General features: G+C 43.8%; 1 protein-coding gene across 2 annotated transcripts in view; it reads right to left on the bottom strand.

Annotated features, from left to right (window-relative positions):
• The window catches only part of CADPS (calcium dependent secretion activator), a 478,794-nt gene that overhangs the window by 160,858 nt on the left and 296,261 nt on the right, over positions 1 to 21,675 (bottom strand). For both annotated transcript variants that reach the window (XM_032650169.1, XM_032650170.1), the window contains 3 exons: positions 18,597 to 18,663; positions 8,162 to 8,270; positions 1,552 to 1,764 (listed from right to left, as the gene is read on the bottom strand). In XM_032650169.1, coding sequence (XP_032506060.1) covers positions 1,552 to 1,764; positions 8,162 to 8,270; positions 18,597 to 18,663 — 389 coding nt within the window. The remainder of the gene's footprint in view (positions 1 to 1,551; positions 1,765 to 8,161; positions 8,271 to 18,596; positions 18,664 to 21,675) is intronic.

Raw genomic sequence — 21,675 nt, 5'->3', positions numbered from 1 at the left:
GGGCTTTCTCTAGTTGCAGCGAGTGGAGGCTACTCTTGGTTGTGGTGCACAGGCTTCTCAATGCAGTGGCTTCTCTTGCTGTGAAGCATGGGCTCTGGGCGCACAGGCTTCAGTAGTTGTGGCACGTGGGCTCAGCAGTTGTGGCTCGCGGGCTCTAGAGCGCAGGCTCAGCAGTTGTGGCACACGGGCTTAGCTGCTCCGTGGCATGTGGGATCTTCCCGGACCAGGGCTTGAACCCGTGTCCCTTGCATTGGCAGGTGGATTCTTAACCACTGTGCCATCAGGGAAGCCCTCGATCCGTATTTTAAGAGCAACAGAGGAGAGACAGTGTGAAAGCACTGTGTTCAAGGTCAAATTTCTGACGAGGGGCCTTCACACTTGCTTTCCCTTTTGCCGTAATTCTCTGTCTGCAGATATTTGTAGGGCTGACTCCCTATCATTTGGGCTGAAGCTCAGATCATCTGACTTATATTCCCTCTCCCCACTCAGTCACCACTGCATGACATTCTTTATGGTATTTCTCAATTTCTGAAACTATCTTACTCATTTTTTTACTTGCTTACTGTCTAGACTTCCCCACTGGGCTGTAGGTATCCTGAGAGCAGGGATCTCACCTGTCTTCCTCATCAATGTCTTGTCATCTAGACAGTTGCTCAGTGAACTACACTGAATCAGTGGGTTCCATGCTAAAGTCAGGATTCACCATGATTTTTGCTAAAAATGACTTGTACCCGAGCTATTCCTAATTGACCTGTTATTCAGAACCGTAACATCTCTATTTAGGGTTCATGTTTTGTAAAAAATGAATTATTTAATTTGGTGCCTTATGTTTTCAGTGCTTCCATTTTCTTTGTTTCAATAAGCATCTCCAAGCGTATGCTGTCTTTCATCTGACCCTGTGTGTCTGAAGTGTTGCAAGATAAAAACCAACGTAGGTAGCAAGAAGGCATGGCAAAGGGGCAAGAAATTAAAGCAGATGCTGAGGTAAGAGGGGAAGAGACTGGAATATGAACTGGGGCTGTTTAAGGAGGAAGTTTCATTTTTGGGTTCTGGTATTTTAGCTCAGAATGGGTACCGTGTTTTTTTTTTTTTTTTTTTTTTTCCACTGCATGTGATAATGTCATCATTTATTTTTAAATGGTTCTAAGTTGCAGATTTAAATTTATTTCAAATCAAGCCCTATTTTACAATTACTTTTAATAGGAAGAAATGAGGCAAGGACATACATAATCTACCATATTTGAAGGACTCAAACAAATACATGTTTGGCTGTGAATTCTAAACTCTCACCAAAACAGAGAGATAAAAATCCACCTAAAATATATTTTCTTTGTTTAGTCCTTAGGGGGAAATGTCAAGTATTGCACTTTAAAATTACTTTCATCTAACATTTTTGTCCCAACTTTCCCCCTCTGAAGTCACTATTTTTTCTTTTCAGCAAACATGATTTTGTGAATCCTTAATGTTAAAGCAACTAGATTTTCTAACTCAACTTTGAAAGATTGACTTTACTCTACAGAGCTATTTTTAACAAATGGCATATTTACTTACAAAATTGGGAGATGGGGGCGTCCAGCTGAGGCACGTTCCCTCCCTTGGCGTTGAGTTTCTGGACTTGGGTTGGGGGCACAGGCTTGTGTGACTGACCGGTAGCCCGGTACATGGCTTGGACCCAGAGAATGCGATCTTGCTCATCATCACTTGCAAATATCACGGTGTCTCCTTCTTTGACTGCATTGAAGAAGGCTCGGCCACCCTCCAAACCTGGGTTAAAAGGGAAAAAAAAACTGCTAAGTTGAGCTGCAATGTTCTTGGCAGGACTAAGTTCTGAGAGAGGCAGTTTCTGTGCTTTTTCTTGGGCTGCAGAAGGGAGGAGCCATTTATCTGACTGTAGGATGGGAAATCTGATACCCACTTGGCCACAAGGTGGGGCCATGGTGTCCAAGAGGCATTTTGAGCCCAGCTCTTGTCTCCCGCCATCTTTGTTTGGTTGGAGACAGAGTTGTCAATTGAGCTGCCTAATGGACGGGTAAACATCTGTCTATAAATAACACTATTATTTCTCTCATCTTTTTTTTTTTTTTTTTTTTTTTTTTTTTTTTGCAGTACGCGGGCCTCTCACTGTTGTGGCCTCTCCCTTTGCGGAGCACAGGCTCCGGATGCACAGGCTCAGCGGCCATGGCTCACGGGCCCAGCCGCTCCGCGGCATGTGGGATCCTCCCGGACCGGGGCACGAACCTGCGTCCCCTGCATCGGCAGGCGGACTCTCAACCACTGCGCCACCAGGGAAGCCCTCTCTCATCTTTAAATACAAACAAAGCAAACAACAAAAATATCTCTTGACCCCCACTTCTCCCTTGAGCTACTGCCCTATTGTCCTTCTCTTTACAATGTAAGTGGATCTCTACCAGGGCTTCTCAAATTTTGGTGCACATGTGAATTCTCTGGGCATCTTGTTAAAATGTACCTTCTGATTCAGTAAGTGGGGCTAGAACCTGAGATCCTGCATTTCTACTCAAGCTCCCAGATGATGCTGATGGTGCCGGTTGGCGGACCACACTTCAAGTAGCCAGGGTCTCTCTCCTCTTAAAGCCCTAAAGCCCTTCTGATCGGGCTGCTGCCCCAGTGAAACTTGTCAAGGTCACCAATTACTTCCCCGATGCTGAGTCCGATGCTGAACTCAAAGGCTTCATTTTGTTCCATCCATCAACTCATTCCATTCTCTTTGAAAGGTTTCCTTCACTTGGCTCCAGGTCATCTGATTTTCTTCCTCCTTCCCTTGCTGCTGCTTTCAGTTTTGTTTGCTGGTTCCTCCTCCTCTCACTCCTCCTCCTGACCTTTAAACATGGGAGCATCCTGGTCTTCTGTCCTTGGACCTCTTCTTTTCTTCATCTACACCCAATCCCCCATCGTGATGGCCATCGTGTCAAATACCATGGATATGCTCACGGTCTCTACATTTCTAGCTCTACACTGGACACCTCCCTTGAACAGCGGACCTGAACATCCAGTGGGTTTCTTGACTTCTCCACGTGGATATTTGAGAGAGACCCCAAATTTATCACATCCAACACTGAACTCCTGGTGTTTTCCCCAAACCTCCTCTCCATCACAGTAAAGCTGACCTCATCCTTCTGGGTGCTCAAGTCCACAAGCTTGGGGTCCTTTCTGACTCCTGATTTTCTCTCACTGCCCATTCCAATGAAATTCTGAAGGCTTTCCTTTCAGGACGTCAGAACAGAATTTGACCCATTCTGCCTTCTCCAATGCCGCCAGCCTGAACTCAGCCACGCTCATCTCTCACCTAGATTATTTCAATAGCCTCCTATCTGATCCATCTGCCTCCATCTTCACTCTCTATACTTGATTCTCCAGATGGGGGTGAGAGTAATCGGTTTAGCATAAGAGTCAGGTCATGCCACCCCTCTGCTCAAAACCTACCTCTGCATTTCACTCAGAGGAAGAGTCTAGGTTCTGACAGGGCCTGCAAGGCCCCACATGAATTGACCCTTCACTACTTCTACCATCCTCTCCTACTACTCTCTCTCTCACGTGCCCCTGTATGCACCCAAGTCACGATGGCCATGCTGGCCTCTTGCGGCTCCTTGAACACTCCAGGTGTGTTCTCACCTCAGGACCTTTGCACGTGATATTGCCTGTGCGTGGAACTCTTCCTCCAGATATATGCATGAGTCACAACCTCACCTCCTTTGTGTCTTTGCTCAGATGTCACGTGCTTGTTCAGGCCTTCCCTGACTTCTACCTCTCTTCTCTTGTATTATTTTTCTCCATAGCTCTTACCACCTCTAACAAATTATATAATTTACTTCCTAAAGACAGGGAGTTTTTGTCTCTTTTGTTCACTGCTGCATCTCTGGTACCCAGAACGGTGCATGGCATAGAGTAGGTACTCAACAAATACAAGTTGGATGAATGAAGGCTCTACAGACCCATTTTTGTCCCACAGGCAGTTCTCAAGGTTAAAATTTAGAGAGAAGTAGGCAGAAGCCTCTCTTTGGTCTCAGGCCAGAGAGACATTGTTTCTGTCAACATATTCCAAAAGCCTGTATTTTGTGGTTACTGGGACTGTCTGTCCATAAATAAAGCTTCATATCTTCATCAGGCTCCTCATCATTCCTCCCCTCCCCTCCCCTCCCCTCCCCTCCCCACCCCCACCAGTTATCAGTTTAAAGATGAAAGGGGGGTAAACAGAGTGATTAGCATCCCTAAATTTCCAACAAGGCCCAGTCACTAACCTGTATGACATTTGCATTGGAAAAGATTTCTGGTGACAACGTTAATTCTAATGTCTATTCCACAAGAGTGGGTACGTGTTGGTAGTTTTGCACTTAGAATTGCCAGGGATTCTAGAACAATAAATAGCATCATCTTTATATGAAGGGTCTAGTGGTGCACCATTATGGTGGTTATGATTATGAAGGAATATTTTGGTTCATTTCTTACAGAGAGTTTTAAAATGTGTGATTTGGATAGGATGATGTACAGTTAGCAAGCTGGGAAAACCTGATGAAATGAATGGATACAACCATAAGAAGGAAAATTCTGCAGGGTGAGAGAGGAAGAAGAGCCTTGAGGGATGCTTTAACCCCTGAAAAGTGGGTACCAAGGAGCTAAAAGGAAGAGTGGGGTCAGTAGAGCTCCTGTAGTCTAGTCTCATGGTAACCTTTGGGATAAGCTGCTATGATACCGTAGGTGATCTGCAGGCTAGACATCACCGGATGGGTCCTTTTCCTTGCCCCACCACCTCCCGTCTGCCAGGGCCCACAGCTGGGAATAGGGACACTGTGTTCCTGGAGCTACAGTCAGAAAGTCAGTTCATGGGGGTGCCTCGGGATGTAGAGAGGTAGAGATGGAAAGATGCTAAGTGTTCAGATTTTTTATTTAATCCTCCCAACAGCCCTGGGAAGCAAGTACTCTTATTCCCACTGTATAAAGGAGGAAACTGAGTCACAGAGAAGGAGCTAACTATCCCACGAACACAAAGTGGGGCTGTAAGCATCAGAGCTGGGCTTCTAGCCCGGGCTGTCTGACTCTAGAGCTGGTGACCATAAGCATTGTGCCGGACTGCTGCAGAGCCGGACAGCATGCCTTGCACACAGTAACTCCTCGCAGAGGATCAGTTATTAACAACAGAGTGAAGCCTAATCGTGGAGGGAGTGGGGCAAACAGAAACGTCTATAGCAGCACAAGCAAGGACAGTGACGGCAGCGGAGAGCACCAGAGCTTTTCCAGGAAGCGTGGGAGACCAAGGACACACCATTGAGGGTGAGGAGAGGGCAGAGAAACTAGCTGACAGAAAACCAAGGAAGGAGAAGGCAATGCGAACGTCAACACGTGCTCCTAGGCAGCTGTCTTGGGCAAGGCAGCGGTTGCCGGGGACGGCATCTGCAAAATGCAACGTGTGACAGGGCCTGGGCTCTCCACGGAATACCCCCCAGGTACTGACCTGTCAAGAGCAAGAGGACACGTCTGGGAACGGATGGAGGCAGACCAGGCAAGGAATGTTGGCCAGCTCCCGGCCGGGGATTGCCGTTCCAACAACACACATGGACGTGGTCTGTGTATTATGGTAAAGTTGAGTTGTCAAAGATTTAATTTAGTTGTTTAAATTGTGCCACTGAATTATTCTGAATGAATATCCTATTTGAAGACTTAATTACTCGATCTAGTAGGAATGGAGAGATCGTTGCGTACTCTTTGAACCATACCCAGGGAAAGGTAAAGTGTAGTGTTTTCATCTTTTGATTAAAATGATGGCCCTGAATGTGAAACTTACTTACACTTATTTACCAGTTCCCCAAACCAATCTTTCAAGGACCCTAACCAGGTAGAGTTGATTTAGAGCAAGTGATTACGTCTGGATGAGTGCTGGATCTCAGACTGGTACAAAGGCAAGGATGTCCACGCTACAAGGCTACCTGCCCCATAAACATCTCCACCAGTTGGTTCCACTGACAACCAGGATAAAGCTGAGAGGAGAGGGGGGACAGATGGACCCAGAAGTCCTGCTCCAGGTGCACCCTCACCTTTCAGGGAGCAGAGGGAGAGACTCCACAAACCTCTGAAGACACTGGCTAAATTGTACATTACCCTGATCTCCAGCTGGCAAACTTTACTATACATAAGGATCCCCTAGAGCGCTTATTGAAATAGGAGGATTCTGCCCTCCCCTTTCTGGTCCTTGGTTAGGTTTGGGGTCCAGGAACTCCTATTTTCCATAAGCACTCTTTAAGAAATTCTGGGTTAGACTTTTCTCATGACGATGGGGAGTATTTGAATCTCCATTTTCAATCAAACATTGCTTTGAAAATAACTAGGGCTTGGCACACAGAAAGGCAGAGAGGATTCCGCTTATTATTCTCAACATAATCACTTTACTTTCCATTGACATCCTTGGTAAAGGAATTTATAAATTATATCCCATGGGATCAATGTGAAAAAAAGAAGAGCTTTTATAATACATATGCACAGTTACCCCTTTTGCATGTAGACAGAACAGCTTTCTCCCCACTCCTGCCCTCCCCGCGGTAGGAAGAGAATTCTGCGTTTGAATGATAAAATAACAACTCTAGCTTTGCTATAGCTGTACACAGAGCTATGTTTTACTGCAGCTGCCAGAGGGTGTGACGGGTTAGACCCCAGCTCTTCTTCTTCCTTTACAAAATGAGATGATAATCCGGGTCCCATATAATTGGTGGATTGTGGTAAAATCCAAATGCCATCATGTAGAGGAAGGGAATGGTAAACTGGCTTAAAAGAAGGTAGTGTCATAAGATGGTATTGTTTTTCCTTCTCATATTGGCCCTTGAGTCTCCCACTTTAAAATATAGGTCTTAGGAAAGAGGGACTCTGTTTCTTTGAAGGGAACTCAATGGTTTGAGACCACAAACCATCACAGAATGCCACGAGGGCTGCTTTCTTAATACAGGGGCCACAACCTTTCCATGAGTTGTTGCACGAACTTGGCTCAAACTTGTAGGTTCTATTGATGAGGAGGGATTTCCAGGCAGAGCCTTTAGTTTATGTCTTACGTGGTCAGCTCTGTATCACTGTGCTCTGGCAGGATGCTAATTATCTACAGAAGTCTGAGGAGGCGGGGCTGGTCCAAAGCACTCCGGGTTGGGATTCTGAAGCCCACTGCTAATTTTCCTAAGTGGGCTGGGCCAAAGGTCTTCCCAGCCACACCTTTCCAGGTTAACACCCCATCTTCTCTCAGACTCTGTTTTTCCTTTATGTGTATTTTGTTGCATGTGGAAGAGCAATATGGGAGTAGAAAAAAAGGTTTTGGGCCAAATAATGCAGTATGGTTGGAAATGCTTTCCTTGTGCAGATTTGGCATAAAAATAAACTTCTCTGGGAGAGGGCTGCTGGTGCCTGTTGCTCATTAATATGCTGAAATGATTTCGCACCGCCCCTCCCCCCCCATTTTGAAGGTTCCTTGAGGCGGATTTCTATTCATCTCTTTCTGGGAAAAAGATAAAATGGGTGGGGGGAGAGGTGTGAGGGGGCAGGATGTGGAACTTATGCAATGTAGAACTTACGAGAAATACTACCGTTTGTGTGGTTCTTAGTTATATAAGGTTGAGGAGCTTGGATGTCTGCACTGTAGATTAGTGTCTTTTTAGGAAAAAAAACCATTTAGCGAGGACTTTCTTTTCAAGTACCATCAGCTAACTTTGAATTGTAGTTAACAAATGTGTAGTTGACAAATGTGGACGTACAGGACAGGTTTATTTGGACATGGAGACGCAATACCTGCCAAGCCCACACATCACTGGTGAACAAGACACACACACGCACACGCACATATACACACACACGCACACGCACACACACGCACACACACAAAGTCGTTGGTGTACATGTAGGACTTATTTTTCAGGAATTTCTTTTGAACGTTCTAGGGTGGAATACAAATTTGATATGGGCACAGCTACACAGAAGAAAAACGTATTCTGTTTTCGTTTTGGTTTTATGAGGATCCCTTGAGTCAAAACAAAGCCCTTGATTGGAATGGCATTTACTCGTCCAGGTGGCTTAGTGTCCAACAGGGAGGAAGTGCCCAGAAAATGCTAGTTGAATGTTCATGTGGGAAGGGGGAGATTTTTATGGGTTCACAGCCTAGCGGGTGGGCGGGTACCTGGCTGGGGGTCCGTGTAATCCACAGTGTAGCCATCCAGTTGGAGAAGTTCCTGAGGCTCCGCTTTTTTCTCCCGGTAACTGCACATGGCAAACGTGTACTGACTCACCTAAAAAAGAAAAGCACAGATTGTGAGGTTGGTTCCCTAGAGCCCATCTTCCTTGAAAAAAACCCTCCGTGTTCAAGCCTGTCCTTTCCCCTGAGGCCCTGCACTCAGGAGCTGGGTTCAAATTGAGTTTTTCCACCTCCTGGCTGTGTGACTTGGAGCAAGTTAAAAGACTTCTCAGGTCCTGTTACCTGATCTGTAGATGGATATAATCTGAGAACCCACGTTCTCACTGGCTTATTGTGCGGACTGAATGAGTTCATAAGTAGAACGCATTTAGAATCTTTCCCGGATGCTTAGGAAGTGCTGGACAAAAGTTAGCTATTATCATTACTGCTGCTAGTTTAATTGGGCTGAGCTACGTGAAACTGACCTTTGGGGAGGTCAAAACTGGTTGCATAGCAGCAATTTTTTACTTTTTACCTGATATGACTATGGCCCTGGCTCTGGTTGAGATTGTCAAGCTCTCAGACTTGACACAGGCCTTTCGGTCAGAAGTTAGGGACTAGACTTTTATGCATTTATTTATGCCCTCCGTTTCTTTTAGTATTTTACTTTTTGCAGGCCAGTTCTCAGCACTGAGCCGCATGTCTCAGCCCACCCTCCCCCTTGCCACTGAAGGAGTGCTTTTGGTCACTTTGAAAAGTCTTCCCTTCATCTCAGACAAGTGCAGGAGTGACACGCTGTCACAAGCAATGAATGCTTGATCTCTAGGTGCCAGTCATAGGAGAGCCATCCTCAGCCCTGGACAGCACGGCTGTTGTCACTGGTGTGGCCCTCACGACCCACACGGGCATCAGCCCACGTCAGTGCTGGGCGCGGGCTCTGCAGCTACAGGCCAGCCTTCAGGTTCCTGTCGCCTCGGTGCATCCAGACCCAGTGCAGATACTTAGCATTTCTACATCTGGCTTGTCTGCAAGGAGCCCGGGGCAGAGCAAGACTCCTTCAGGCTTCGGGCTAAAAGCTCAGGGGCGTATTTACCATCCACGATGTCAAACGTCTTAGTGAAGTAGTGCCACATCCCTCATCTTAGTTCCCTTTATTAAAACAGACATTTACTAAGTGAACTTTGATCCCGGCTGGGGACATCTTTTATCTCCTTCTCCATGGGTCTGATTTTTTTTTTTTTTTTTTTTTTTGGTAAGAGGCTGCACACATCTCCCACAGTCCTCAGCCTGGCGCTCTCAAAGCCTGCACACATCTCCCACAGTCCTCAGCCTGAAGGTCCCAGTGGCAAGATAAAGGGAGTCCACGGGAGAACGTTTTACTGGTTGATTTATCTATTGCTGCCCTCTGTTGGTTCCTGACGAAAACTTCTGCCCGACGTGGGTTCCTTGATCACGCATATAGTTTGAAGAATCTGTTCCTTATATTGCAAGGTCTTGATGGGCTTCAAGGGAAACATAAAGCCACTCAGGGTATGTTCATAAGTGGACATGTATTATGCTCTGTAATAAGCAGAACAACGAATAAAGTTCTCTTCTAAAAAGGAGGATTTAAGAGTGCAAGCTTTGGGTGAGGTCACACAGGCCTGGGGCCCCATCCCAGCTCTCAGAAGCTGTCACATATATAACTCAGAGTCTTCATCTGTATTTTACCTGTGTCTTATTGTGACTGGAGGATTAACAGAGCAGTGAAGGGCTTTTCACACCGTGTGTGACACTCACCTAGCAAATACTCAATTTATGCATTTACGTAAGCAGTGGCCATGCATTTGGCACTAACGTCCTAACACAAAGTAGCTGAGGAGGTGTATTTGCCTACTAGATTATAAATCTTTTGAAGGTATGCCTAGGGAGTCATACACCTTGGTTATATTCCCCTTGCCATGAGCGAAATCTACCACGTAACAGGCATTCACTAATTGAGTCTGATTGGTTCTAGAAAAATGAGTATGTACCATCCAATAAAGAGGTTTTCTCCCTCCCAAATTTACATGTTTCTCCAATCCACTACTGATCCCACGGACAACCTATCTTCCACACCCCCGGCATGATAGTGAACACAGACATTGCTGGAACAGTTCTGCAATGCTTTTTTACCTCTCTGGCAACACGGAGATGATATAGTTCGTTAATATGACGATTAGCCAAATAGACGATTGCAGACACTTACTTGAGATCAGAGAAATATCACGACAGAAGGCTGTTATTTCAAGATTCAGGCATTTACTCTAACTACATGCTTGGGGCTTTCTGACTTTTCCTTTTTCTATTTCAGGTCCTTGCTTCTTGGAGCACTGTATGTTGCTGCCCCCTGCTGGTGATACTGTTGAAGTTCTTCCGGGCAAACTTGGGGCTCAAAAAAACTCAAATTGGTTTATTAGGACCATTTTAATCTGGAATTTGGCAACTTACTTTAGGAAAAAAAGGAGGAGAGAAGAAATGATTTGTTTTTGCATATTTCTAATTACTGCAAGGTTGGAGGGAGCCTCAGACTTTCTAGAGAGCTTGAAGTGTGAGGGAATAGCAAGGGTCTGGGAGCTGCTAAATTGTTTTAAGCCTTGACCTTCCAGAGTGTGCTGCATTGAGAGAGCTTGCCTGACGGGGGGGGGGGGGGGGGGGGGGGGGGGGGGGGGGAAGTCGGCTTAGATGAAAGTACAGTCAACAGATGGTACAGATAGAGAGACTGAGTCTTGATGACTTTGTTTAAGCTCTGGACCTAGCCATGCCAGAAAACTCTTTAGTTAATTAGTAATTTAATGAACTAACCAATATATTTCTTCCTCTTCTAAAACTTAAGCTAATTCGGGTTGACTGTTGTCATTTACAAACAGAACATAAATGCAAATGCCCTTTAGGGCCATTGTGAAGTTGAGTGGGAAGAATGAACATTCATTCAGTTATAAATCATTCACCTATAAATCATTCATTATGTGCCTTACAATTCACTTTCATAGTTAACTTAAAATTGTTTTCTGGGTGACAACTGTTGTATTATAGGGTGTTCTATATTATCAGACAATATCTTATCTCATGCAGATTTAGATTTTTTTGAAAACTGGAACGGTCAGAATTTGGGTGCATTATATTATCTCTAGGGAATCCGAAACAGGTTATGATTTAGGGACCACATTGTCTCTAACTGATGCAAGGTGTGTGAGTTCTAGGACACTGTATCTAGGACATTGTGTAAACCTCCGTGAGCACAGTGCCATCTCAGTGCTTGGTGTCCTGGAAGACATCTGGAATCAGAAGGCCTATGTTAGGATTCACATAGGCTGCCTATGAGCCACTGACCTTGAGCAAGTCATTTAACCAGCCTCAGCCTCAGCCTCAGTTTCCTCCAATGCGAAATAGGGATAAGACGTGTCCTTAACACAGTACAGAAATCTTTGGAGCACAGGAGAAAAATATTTTAGAATAAAAAGATGATAGAGGTGAGGCTTTCTAACCTGGTCTGGATGACGGGTTGGCTTCTTCCACTCCTCTCCTCCCACACCCAAGGTGGGGAGCTCAGGGTGGAGCTCGTGGAATTGGCACCTTCATCATTAACATTGGTTTGCTCGCCGTTCCTAACAATGGTAATCAACATATTTGCTCCTTACCATGGCCCCTGGGGTTTAGAATGAGTTTACCCAGCAATGTCTTGACTCAGGGTGCCGGGGACCCGTTTCTCCTTAATCCTTGTGTTAGGGTCTGCAGCCATGTTCATAGGGCATATACTGGGGTTTCAAGGAACACAGCTGAGAGGCTTTGTCATGCCATTTGCACAAAATCATCTGTTTAGCTACTCTGATGCTCAGTTCCTTGGAGAACATAAACTCTGAGAGAGTGTGGTCGAAAAGGAATGGGAGACTTCAGTTTAAAAGGGACAATGACCTCTGAGGCAGTGTTTCTCCAAAGGTGGTCACTGGACCCCCTGCATCAGGATCTCCTGGGCTGCTTGTGAAGCATACAGATTCCTGAGCTCCATCTCAGAGTCTTCTGCACATCAGACGCTTCTGGATGGTCCTTGGGATCTGCATTCTATTTACTTAGTTATTTTTAGGCTGCACCCTATGGCATGTGGGATCTTAGCTCCCCGACCAGCGATCAAACCCGTGCCCCCTGTGTTGGGAGCACGGAGTCTTAACCACTGGACCGCCAGGGAAGTCCCTCTGCATTTTAAAAAACACCCAGTGCAGGCAGTCCAGGGCCATACTTGGAGAACACTGTGTAGGAACACTGAAGTCTCTGGGAGAGAAACACCCTGCAAGTGCCTCATTCCCTTCAGAGCTGGTAGGGCAGACTCCAGCCACATCCATAATCATTTTAGCCTCGATCCTTAAACACGGGAATTGCTGCTTTGGCTCCACACCCCTCTAAGGGTGGCCTTTGTCCCTGGTTAGTAGGAAGCCCATTTATAACCTATCTTTGGTTCCCCAAGGTAGTAGCTCTAAAAGGAAATCTCCCTGAGAGAATTTAATAGTTTTGCATTACAGACAGAAATGTAGACTCTCTCTTTCTCTCTCTCTCTGTGTGTGCGTGTGTGTGTGTGTGTGTGTGTGTGTGTGTGTGTGTGCGTGTGTCAGAGAGATAGAGAGAGAGACAGACAGACAGACAGACAGACAGCTGGGGTGGGAGAGGAGATGAACTTTGAGGAGACTGGTGTTGGATGTGTTCTCCTTAGGCTTTTCAAACAATTTTCCTTGTATTAAATCTAACGGAACTCATAATCACGTTGGAAATTATGTGTTACCAGCTGTCTACAAAAAACACTCCATGAGACCCAGCGCCTGAATAGAAAGGCACATTCAGTAAGTCGCTTGGGTAGCTATGACTCCTATGTGGTGGTTTCACACTGTCCCACAGAGATCCCTCTGAGGCTGCTGGGGAGTTGGGGGCAGGATGGAGAGAATCTGCTTTCTTCCTCAGCTCCCTCCCCCTTCCCCATATTTGACCAGACTGGTTCTCCTGTTTTCACTTTTGCATTTCAGTGAAAGGGTGTGGTGGCTTAGAGAAACCGAAAATCATTTGTACCTAAGACTGGATTCAACACTGCAGGCAGCTGCTGGGCGCCTGTGGTCACTGCCTGAGCTGCCATCTTTCTTTCAAGCAACTTGGGATATTTTTGCTTTCCCTGAATTGGGCCAGGACTGAGGGCCTTGGACTTCTCTCCTGCAACTCTGTTGGCATTGGGGTTGTTTCAAAGGGCTTAAGTTGTTCTTTGTCATTTTGATAGAATGCCTGTGTGATCACTTAAACAGCAGAGATGAAAAACTGAGAAGACTCTAAAAGTGATGCAGTATTTTCTAGGCAGGCCGCCAAAATTGCTTGTAGACACTGTTGTAGTGAACAGGACAAAAATGGGAACAGAAGACTTGAGTTTTCCTCCTGGCCCCCCCATTACCTTTGTGATGGTGGGGCTGTCATATCACCTCTGCAGGCCACAGAAGGTGTTAATGGAGACTTTGGATTTAGGCTGAAACAGAAGGTTGAATTTGGGGGATGCATGTCCCCAGGGTACCTCAAGGGCTCTTTAAAGCTAGTGAGAATCACATGTACGTGAAACCTCTCATGAAATCCTTGTAGGAAAAATGCCGAGCTGTAGACAGGCTTTGGATGCCCTTTTCTGATTTTCAGAAGTGAGCACATAGCTTGCTTTGTAGCTACTGAGCACTTCTTATCTTCTCTTGGTAGAAGGCTCAGTGTGAAGGCCCTAAAACGTCTGTGCTCCAGTCACACGGCCTAGAACAATCATTCTCTTCTTTTGGGTTCAGTATATATCGTATAGACATGGCTTCACTAATATTTTCAGCACAATTCCTCTTTTTTTTTCTGAAGAGTTTTTTTCTCCCCTAAAATCTCTCCCAAAGTAAGAGGTCAGTGACATCTTCTAAGTACTTCATCATTTCAAAGATTGTCAGAGAAAAGTCTTGTGTCCAGTAACTGGCTACCTCAGTGGGAGGAGAGACTCCATATTACATGACAAGGCCACTTACCCCACTTCCTCTTGGAAGGTGTCACCAGCCACTCTCTAGGTCACATGATCTTTCCTGTCTCAGAACCACATGAAGCATTGCCTGGGCTCTTTTTCTCTCTCTTCCTTTTCCTTCTTTCTTCCACTAAACACTTCCTGAATGGCCATGCCAGACACTGAGCTGGGGTGTGAGTGTGTGTGTGTGTGTGTGTGTGTGTGTGTGTGTGTGTGTGTGTGTGTGTGTGGTGGGGTAAAGAGGGAACCACAGCTAGATGAGCTGGAAACAGAACTGACCCTGAAACAGCACATGGTCTACTGAGGGAGGCCAGACCACAAGTGATTCTAAGGGAGGCTGCTCTGCCAGGTGGGAAGCATGCAAAGGGGAGAATCACCCATAATCCAGAGCTGCCTCTTTTAATGTATCTTTTTTCTTTTATTCCAGCATTTGAAATCTTCATCTTAAATCTTTTTTTTTCCTTTTTAACATCTTTATTAGAGTATAATTGCTTTACAATGGTGTGTTAGTTTCTGCTTTATAACAAAGTGAATCAGCTATACATATGCATATATCCCCATATCTCTTCCCTCTTGCGTCTCCCTCCCTCCCACCCTCCCTATCCCACCCTTCTAGGTGGTCACAAAGCACCAAGCTGATCTCTCTGTGCTATGCGGCTGCTCCCCACTAGCTATCGATTTTACATTTGGTAGTGTATATATGTCCGTGCCACTCTCTCACTTTGTCCCAGCTTACCCTTCCCCCTCCGCATGTCCTCAAGTCCATTGTCTAGTAGGTCTGCGTCTTTATTCCCATCCTGCCCCTAGGTTCTTCATAACCATTTTTTTTTTTTTTTTTTTTAGATTCCATATATATGTGTTAGCATATGGTATTTGTTTTTCTCTTTCTGGCTTACTTCACTCTGTATGACAGACTCTAGGTCCATCCACCTCACTACAAATAACTCAATTTCATTTCTTTTTATGGCTGAGTAATATTCCATTGTATATATGTGCCACATGTTCTTTATCCATTCATCTGTCAATGGACATTTAGGTTGTTTCCATGTCCTGGCTATTGTAAATAGAGCTGCAATGAACATTGGGGTGCATGCGTCATTTTGAATTATCATTTTCTCAGGGTATATGCCCAGTAGTGGGATTGCTGGGTCATCTGGTAACTCTATTTTTAGTTTTTTAAGGAACCTCCATACTGTTCTCCATAGTGGCTGTACCAATTTACATTCCCACCAACAGTGCAAGAGGGTTCCCTTTTCTCCACACCCTCTCCAGCATGTACTGTTTGTAGATTTTTTGATGATGGCCATTCTGACTGGTGCGAGATGATACCTCATTGTAGTTTTGATTTGCATTTCTCTAATGATTAGTGATGTTGAGCATCCTTTCATGTGTTTGTTGGCAATCTGTATATATTCTTTGGAGAAATGTCTATTTAGGTCTTCTGCCCATTTTTGGATTAGGTTGTTTGTTTTTTTGATATTGAGCTGCATGAGCTGCTTGTAAATTTTGGAGATTAATCCTTTGTCAGTTGCTTCATTTGCAAATATTTTCTCCCATTCTGAGGGTTGTCTTTTCGTCTTGTTTATGGTCTCCTTTGCTGTGCAAAAGCTTTTAAGTTTCATTAGGTCCCATTTGTTTATTTTTGTTTTAACTCCTAACTCTAGGAGTAGGTCAAAAAGGATCTTGCTGTGATTTATGTCATAGAGTGTTCTGCCTATGTTTTCCTCTAAGAGTTTGATAGTGTCTGGCCTTACATTTAGGTATTTAATCCATTTTGAGTTTATTTTTGTGGATGGTGTTAGGGAGTGTTCTAATTTCATTCTTTTACATGTAGCTGTCCAGTTTTCCCAGCACCACTTATTGAAGAGGCTGTCTTTTCTCCATTGTATACTCTTGCCTCCTTTATCAAAAATAAGGTGACCATATGTGCATGGGTTTATCTCTGGGCTTTCTATCCTGTTCCATTGATCGATATTTCTGTTTTTGTGCCAGTACCATACTGTCTGGATGACTGTAGCTTTGTAGTATAGTCTGAAGTCTGGGAGCCTGATTCTTCCAGCTCCGTTTTTCTTTCTCAAGATTGCTTTGGCTCTTCGGGGTCTTTTGTGTTTCCATACAAATTGTGAAATTTTTTGTTCTAGTTCTGTGAAAAATGCCAGTGGTAGTTTGATAGGGATTGCACTGAATCTGTAGATTGCTTTGGGTAGTATACTCATTTTCACAATGTTGAGTCTTCCACTCCAAGAACATGGTATATCTCTCCATCTGTTTGTATCATCTTTAATTTCTTTCATCAGTGTCTTGCAGTTTTTTGCATACAGGTCTTTTGTCTCCTTAGGTAGGTTTATTCCTAGGTTTTTTTTTTTTTTTTTATGTGTCTTGTCACTCCACTTACATGCTCTCTTTAGGGTAGATATCAGCTGTTTCTGCCTACTCAGCATCCATTTCTTTTTCTGGTAATGGCATGCTGATTTTGCACTGGAGACAGCTCAGTGGCACTGTGAATCAAAGCAACATGGTCTGCCCTTCTGAAAAGCTGGTGTGACACAAGCTGGACCAATCCAATTCCCTCTCTCAGATTTGGTCCTCAAGTGGAGACACAAAGACAGAAAACGGTCTGAGGTGATTTTGTCTTACAGCCATGTCAATGACACTGGCCATGGTTCCCACCACCTGGATTTCTGGAACCACTCTGGGTACTAGCTTTTATCACCAATCCTATGAACTGCCACAAGAGCCTTCCAATACACTTTTTTTTAAAACCTTACTTACCTTGAGTCTGTTTCTGCTATTTGCCTATAAAGAACTGTAAGAGATCCTCTTCTGGAAGTGAGAGACCAGGTCTCCCAGTTCTTCTCTATGACCTATCAATGTACCCTTCACAAAATAGGTACTCAGTAAATGTTGGTTAGCTGATATTCTGAGGAAATGTATCTCTGGATGAAATGTCTTCCATCACTTAGCTGGGGCTTATTTGGATGGCTGGGAATAATTCCAAAGTTTTCCTTTGGTTAATTTATTTTAAGGTTTTGTTGCACCCCATAGTGATTATGAAAGCAAAGATTACCTCTTGCTTCTAGATGCAAGACAGATGCTGTTTGCCTTCGAGACACAGTAGAAGCTTGAGTAGATCTGTAGAAGGTGTAGCCTTAGAAGCTCAGGGTTGGTGGAACTTTCAAGGCCATTTAGACTAAGAGGCAGCTGCTTTTATTGTGAGATTTCAGAATCCGTAGTGCTCAGAATACTAGTCAATGCTCATAGCCAACACAATAACCCAGTAAACACCTTTAGTCACTAAATTACAAGTTGACTCACTTTGTGACATCTTTCAGAGGACAGAATAAATTAACTTTTGGCAAATTGAATTATAGCTCACATGCTCTGGTGGAGCTTGCAAATTAAAAAAAGGCAATGACAAATTCCTTTGTAAACTGAAAAATCCTGATGCAAAAAACAAACAGACCAAAAAAAAGGGGGGGCATGGAGATTTTCAAGGACATGCATTACTATTTCTGGAATCTTTTTTTCTTAAAGATACAATGAAGAGGGCAATAATATTATTTATATATTACTGATGTATTATTAACATCAATATCTATATCTACACCTGCATCTTTATATACAGAGATGTACCCTGCTGCATGGTTAATGATAGTTCCAACTGCGGAAGCCCAAAGTACCTCCGAAAGGAAAATTCCACAGGTATTAGAATCTGAGCTATATGTGCATTCATGAAACAATGTCTACAATGATTGTGTTCAAAAACAAAAAAGCAAGTTGATGAACAACATGGAGAGTTTGATTATTTAAAAAAAGCCTATGTGGAAAGATATATTTAGATGGTTAAACATAATTATAGGGGGTCTGGAAGCCTCAGACATCAAGAAGACTGGAATGTTCTTCCACAGGTGATTCAAAATCAAACTTACTAAACAATGAAAAAGATGTAAAAAGTCCAACTCAATTCTGGTTTTTCTCATAATGACTACCTTAGTGCTTTTAGAAACAGCAGGTTCTTCTAAAATAATGTTAGTGTCCCTGTTACCCTAATCAGACACACACGTGCGCCCTCCCTGGGTTCCTGCATCGCTGGCAGGGGTGGGAGTTTACTGCTCCCACATTTCATATATATTTCTGTATTGTTAGAATTAAAAAATTATGAGCATGCATTAATTTTTAGAACTGGAAAGTGATGTAAAAAGGAAAAGGAGCAGAAGGGAGCGCTCTGGGTACTGGAAATGTTCTGTATCCCTCTGAACAGTGGTTGCATGCATAAGTAACGTATAGGAATTCACTGAGTTAAACACTTGAGCTTTGTGCACTTAAGGTAAATTATATCAAAAACATTAATGAATCCTATCGCATCTTTAAAAATAATGGCTCTTAAGACTGATATTAGAGTTGAAGAGTTACCTGCACTAAGACAAAAAATCTTTTCTTCCATCTCTTCCAGACATTCTTACCGATGGCCCATAAATACCTGAAGGAAAGCAAAAAGACCAGAGATGCATTAATGCTTGAGCTAGTGAGCTGTTTAACTCGCTTTACCATGAAGCTGGGTGCTCGCAAACAAGGAGATTCACAGGGCTCAGGAACAGATTGCAGACTCTGGAGCTGTGTGGTTGAGAAGAATGAAGAGCAGCAGGCAGGGTCTACTTTGGTTTGTAGGAGGAATTGTGGCCCATCATCAGACTTGCCTTAGAACCTTGACTGATTCCAGGAAACACCTTGGAAAATGTTACATTGTACCTTAATTTGTCTATGTGCTAAACTCTTATAGGTAGGGAAACTCCTGAGAGCTGTTGCACAGGAGAGAAAAAAAGAGTGCTAAATCTCACAACTCCAACTCTTTCACCTCCTGTCAAGTCTCTTTCAGGAAAACCTTTAGTAAACAAAGCAAACCTTGTCTGCTTTTGCTGTAATTCCGGCAAATGTAGTTACGTTACAGAAAGGAAGTTTCAAGTCGGCATAGAAAGTCCTCCCTTCACCCGTCCCTCTCCCCGAATTGCTCTTCTGTTGATGGAAATTAATCTTTATGCAGAAAAAATTTAGTTAAAGGGGGGTTGAGAACAACAAAAGCACACTTCAAAGCTGTCTGGAGATTTTGTGATCAGTGTTACTAATTCATTCGTAATTACCCCGTTGGCCTGATGGATTGATACACGTTGAACTGGCATTGATCAAGGAAGTGAGGCTGGTGGTTTTCAAGCTCTACTGGACCAAGTGAAGAGAGATCTGGTCATACTCAAACCCAATCAAATCCTCGAGTTCCAAAACTGGCTTTATGTGCTATCAAAACCCAACTGGACAACTTCCAAATCCCCACTTCACTTGGAATCAGACACAATTTCTGCTTTGGAACACAATGAAGAAAGCGCCTAATTAAAATGTACACTGTTTGACAAATTTCAGGGGCTCGTAGCAGTGGCTGCTGGCCGAAGTACTCAGACCTTCATGCCAGGAATCTGAGTCTTCCGGGTCCTTTTTCTTCTTCATGCTGATTCTTTAATTACCAAGTGCACTTGATTTTTACCTCCTGCCAAGTTCCTTACTTTGCTCACACCTCCACTCTTTCAGTCCCAGCACACATTTTACGGCCATGGTAAACCACAGAGGAAACTCTTAATCGGTTTCACCAGAATGAGTTTCATCCTCCTCCTGGCCGTGGGACGGATCCTACCATCTGCATGTATGAATTAATTTCCCTGCTGAAACTCCTTCAGTGAGTCTCCCCCACTGACACGAGGGGAGCCCGCAACTTTGACCACTTATCTTGCACTTCCATGATTTATCCCAGATCGGTCCATCTGTTGTACGATTTACTTGCCTTTTTTCTTTAAATTGACGTATTTAACAAGAATAAATTTATTTTGAAAGGAAACTTTACACTGTAGCTTTGATATACTAATTTTATATTATATAATGCACATTAAAATACATAAATAACTGCTTAACTAATATATGCGTGTCTGTATACCACGAAACAATCTTGTGTACCATCATCAGTGGTAAGAAGAGACCCAGGGAAACCTTAGCCTATAGAAACAAGATGGAGCATCTTGACCTGGCCTAAAAATGACTTTGTTTGCCAGCTATGCTTCACTCTCTAAATTTAGCTTCTGTGCCTTATGTTACCTGTAATTCCTCACCACACCATAAAGTTGCACACCCCCATAACTTTGCACGTGTTATGGTGCCCGGAATGCCTTCTCCCTGCTCCTTATGTTAGAATTCATATTCTTCCTAAGTTTGAATCCTTACCGTGATGTCATCACCTCCTGGGCCCTGCACATAATTCTGCTGGTAGCTACAATGATCACACTGCTACAATTTATTTATTTTCATATGTATTGTTTCCATTGGATTGTGAGTTCCTTGAAGGAAGGAAACTTGTTCTTTTTTTCTAAATTTTCCTTTCTAAATTCCTAGCACAGCTTTTGAGGTATGGTAGGTGGTCAGTATACATTTGCCATATTTCAGTTAGTTATGAATGCCTTAGGAAACCAGAGCCATCTTTATCAAACTTTCTGATGAGAGTTTCACACATTGCATAGAGACATGCACTCCACTGCCAAGTTCTTTCAGTTTTTTTTTTTTTTTCCTCCCCAAATATATCCCATCTATTTCTATCTCCACTGCTACTCCCCATTCAAGCTACTATCATGTCTACCCAGACCACAGCAACAGGCTCCTCTCTGGTCTCCCTGTTTTCACTCTAACTCTTTTCATTACATGGCAGACAGAGTGATCTTTTGATGGGCAAATTAGATCAGGAATACACTCCATCTAAGTAAGGATGGGAAACTATAGAAGGGTTTTAAGCAGGGAAGTGACACAATTATATTTCTATTTAAGATGATCCCAGTGGCTGCTGAGTGGTTAATGCATTGTAGATGGAAAAGGCAAGAGAGAAGGCAGGGACACCAGTGAGACGGTTACAGTAGTGTAGACAACAGAGAGAGGATGGTGGCTGGACTGAGGCTGTGGAAATGGCTGGACGGCTGGTAAATGCATCAGCCCCGAGGCCAACATGGTCAGCTCTGGTTACGTGGATTACCTAGCTGCCCTGGACAGTGTTCTTAACCTTCTTGAAATAATATATAAATGTATCCATGGCAGAAATGGACCTAACAGGAACCTTCAGCCAGGTCCAAGGAGAGACAGGGTCATTGGTCTGTACCGATTAAGAATATAGTGTTCCAGTTCTAGTGGTTAATCTGAGATGTTGGACAAGATGCTTAACCACTCGGTGCTCTGGAAAACAGGGCCAGGAATGGTCCCTCTCTTGCAGGGTGGTTGTGGAGATTAAATGAGATGATGCTTGTGAAGTACAAGCACGAGGCATGGCAGGAAGTAGATGCATAATAAGTATCAGCCTTATTATAAAATATCTTTGAGTACAGAGGTAAGTGTATCGTTACGAGTAGTTATTAATAGCTAAATATGTGACAAGAAATCTCCTTGGACATATGTACACAGGGAAATAGATGAA

This window comes from Phocoena sinus, chromosome 11 (assembly GCF_008692025.1).
Source record: "Phocoena sinus isolate mPhoSin1 chromosome 11, mPhoSin1.pri, whole genome shotgun sequence".
In the NCBI taxonomy this organism is placed as follows: Eukaryota; Metazoa; Chordata; class Mammalia; order Artiodactyla; family Phocoenidae; genus Phocoena; species Phocoena sinus.
The sequence above is the reverse complement of the archived record's forward strand: the minus strand, read 5'-3'. Positions and strand labels throughout refer to the sequence as shown.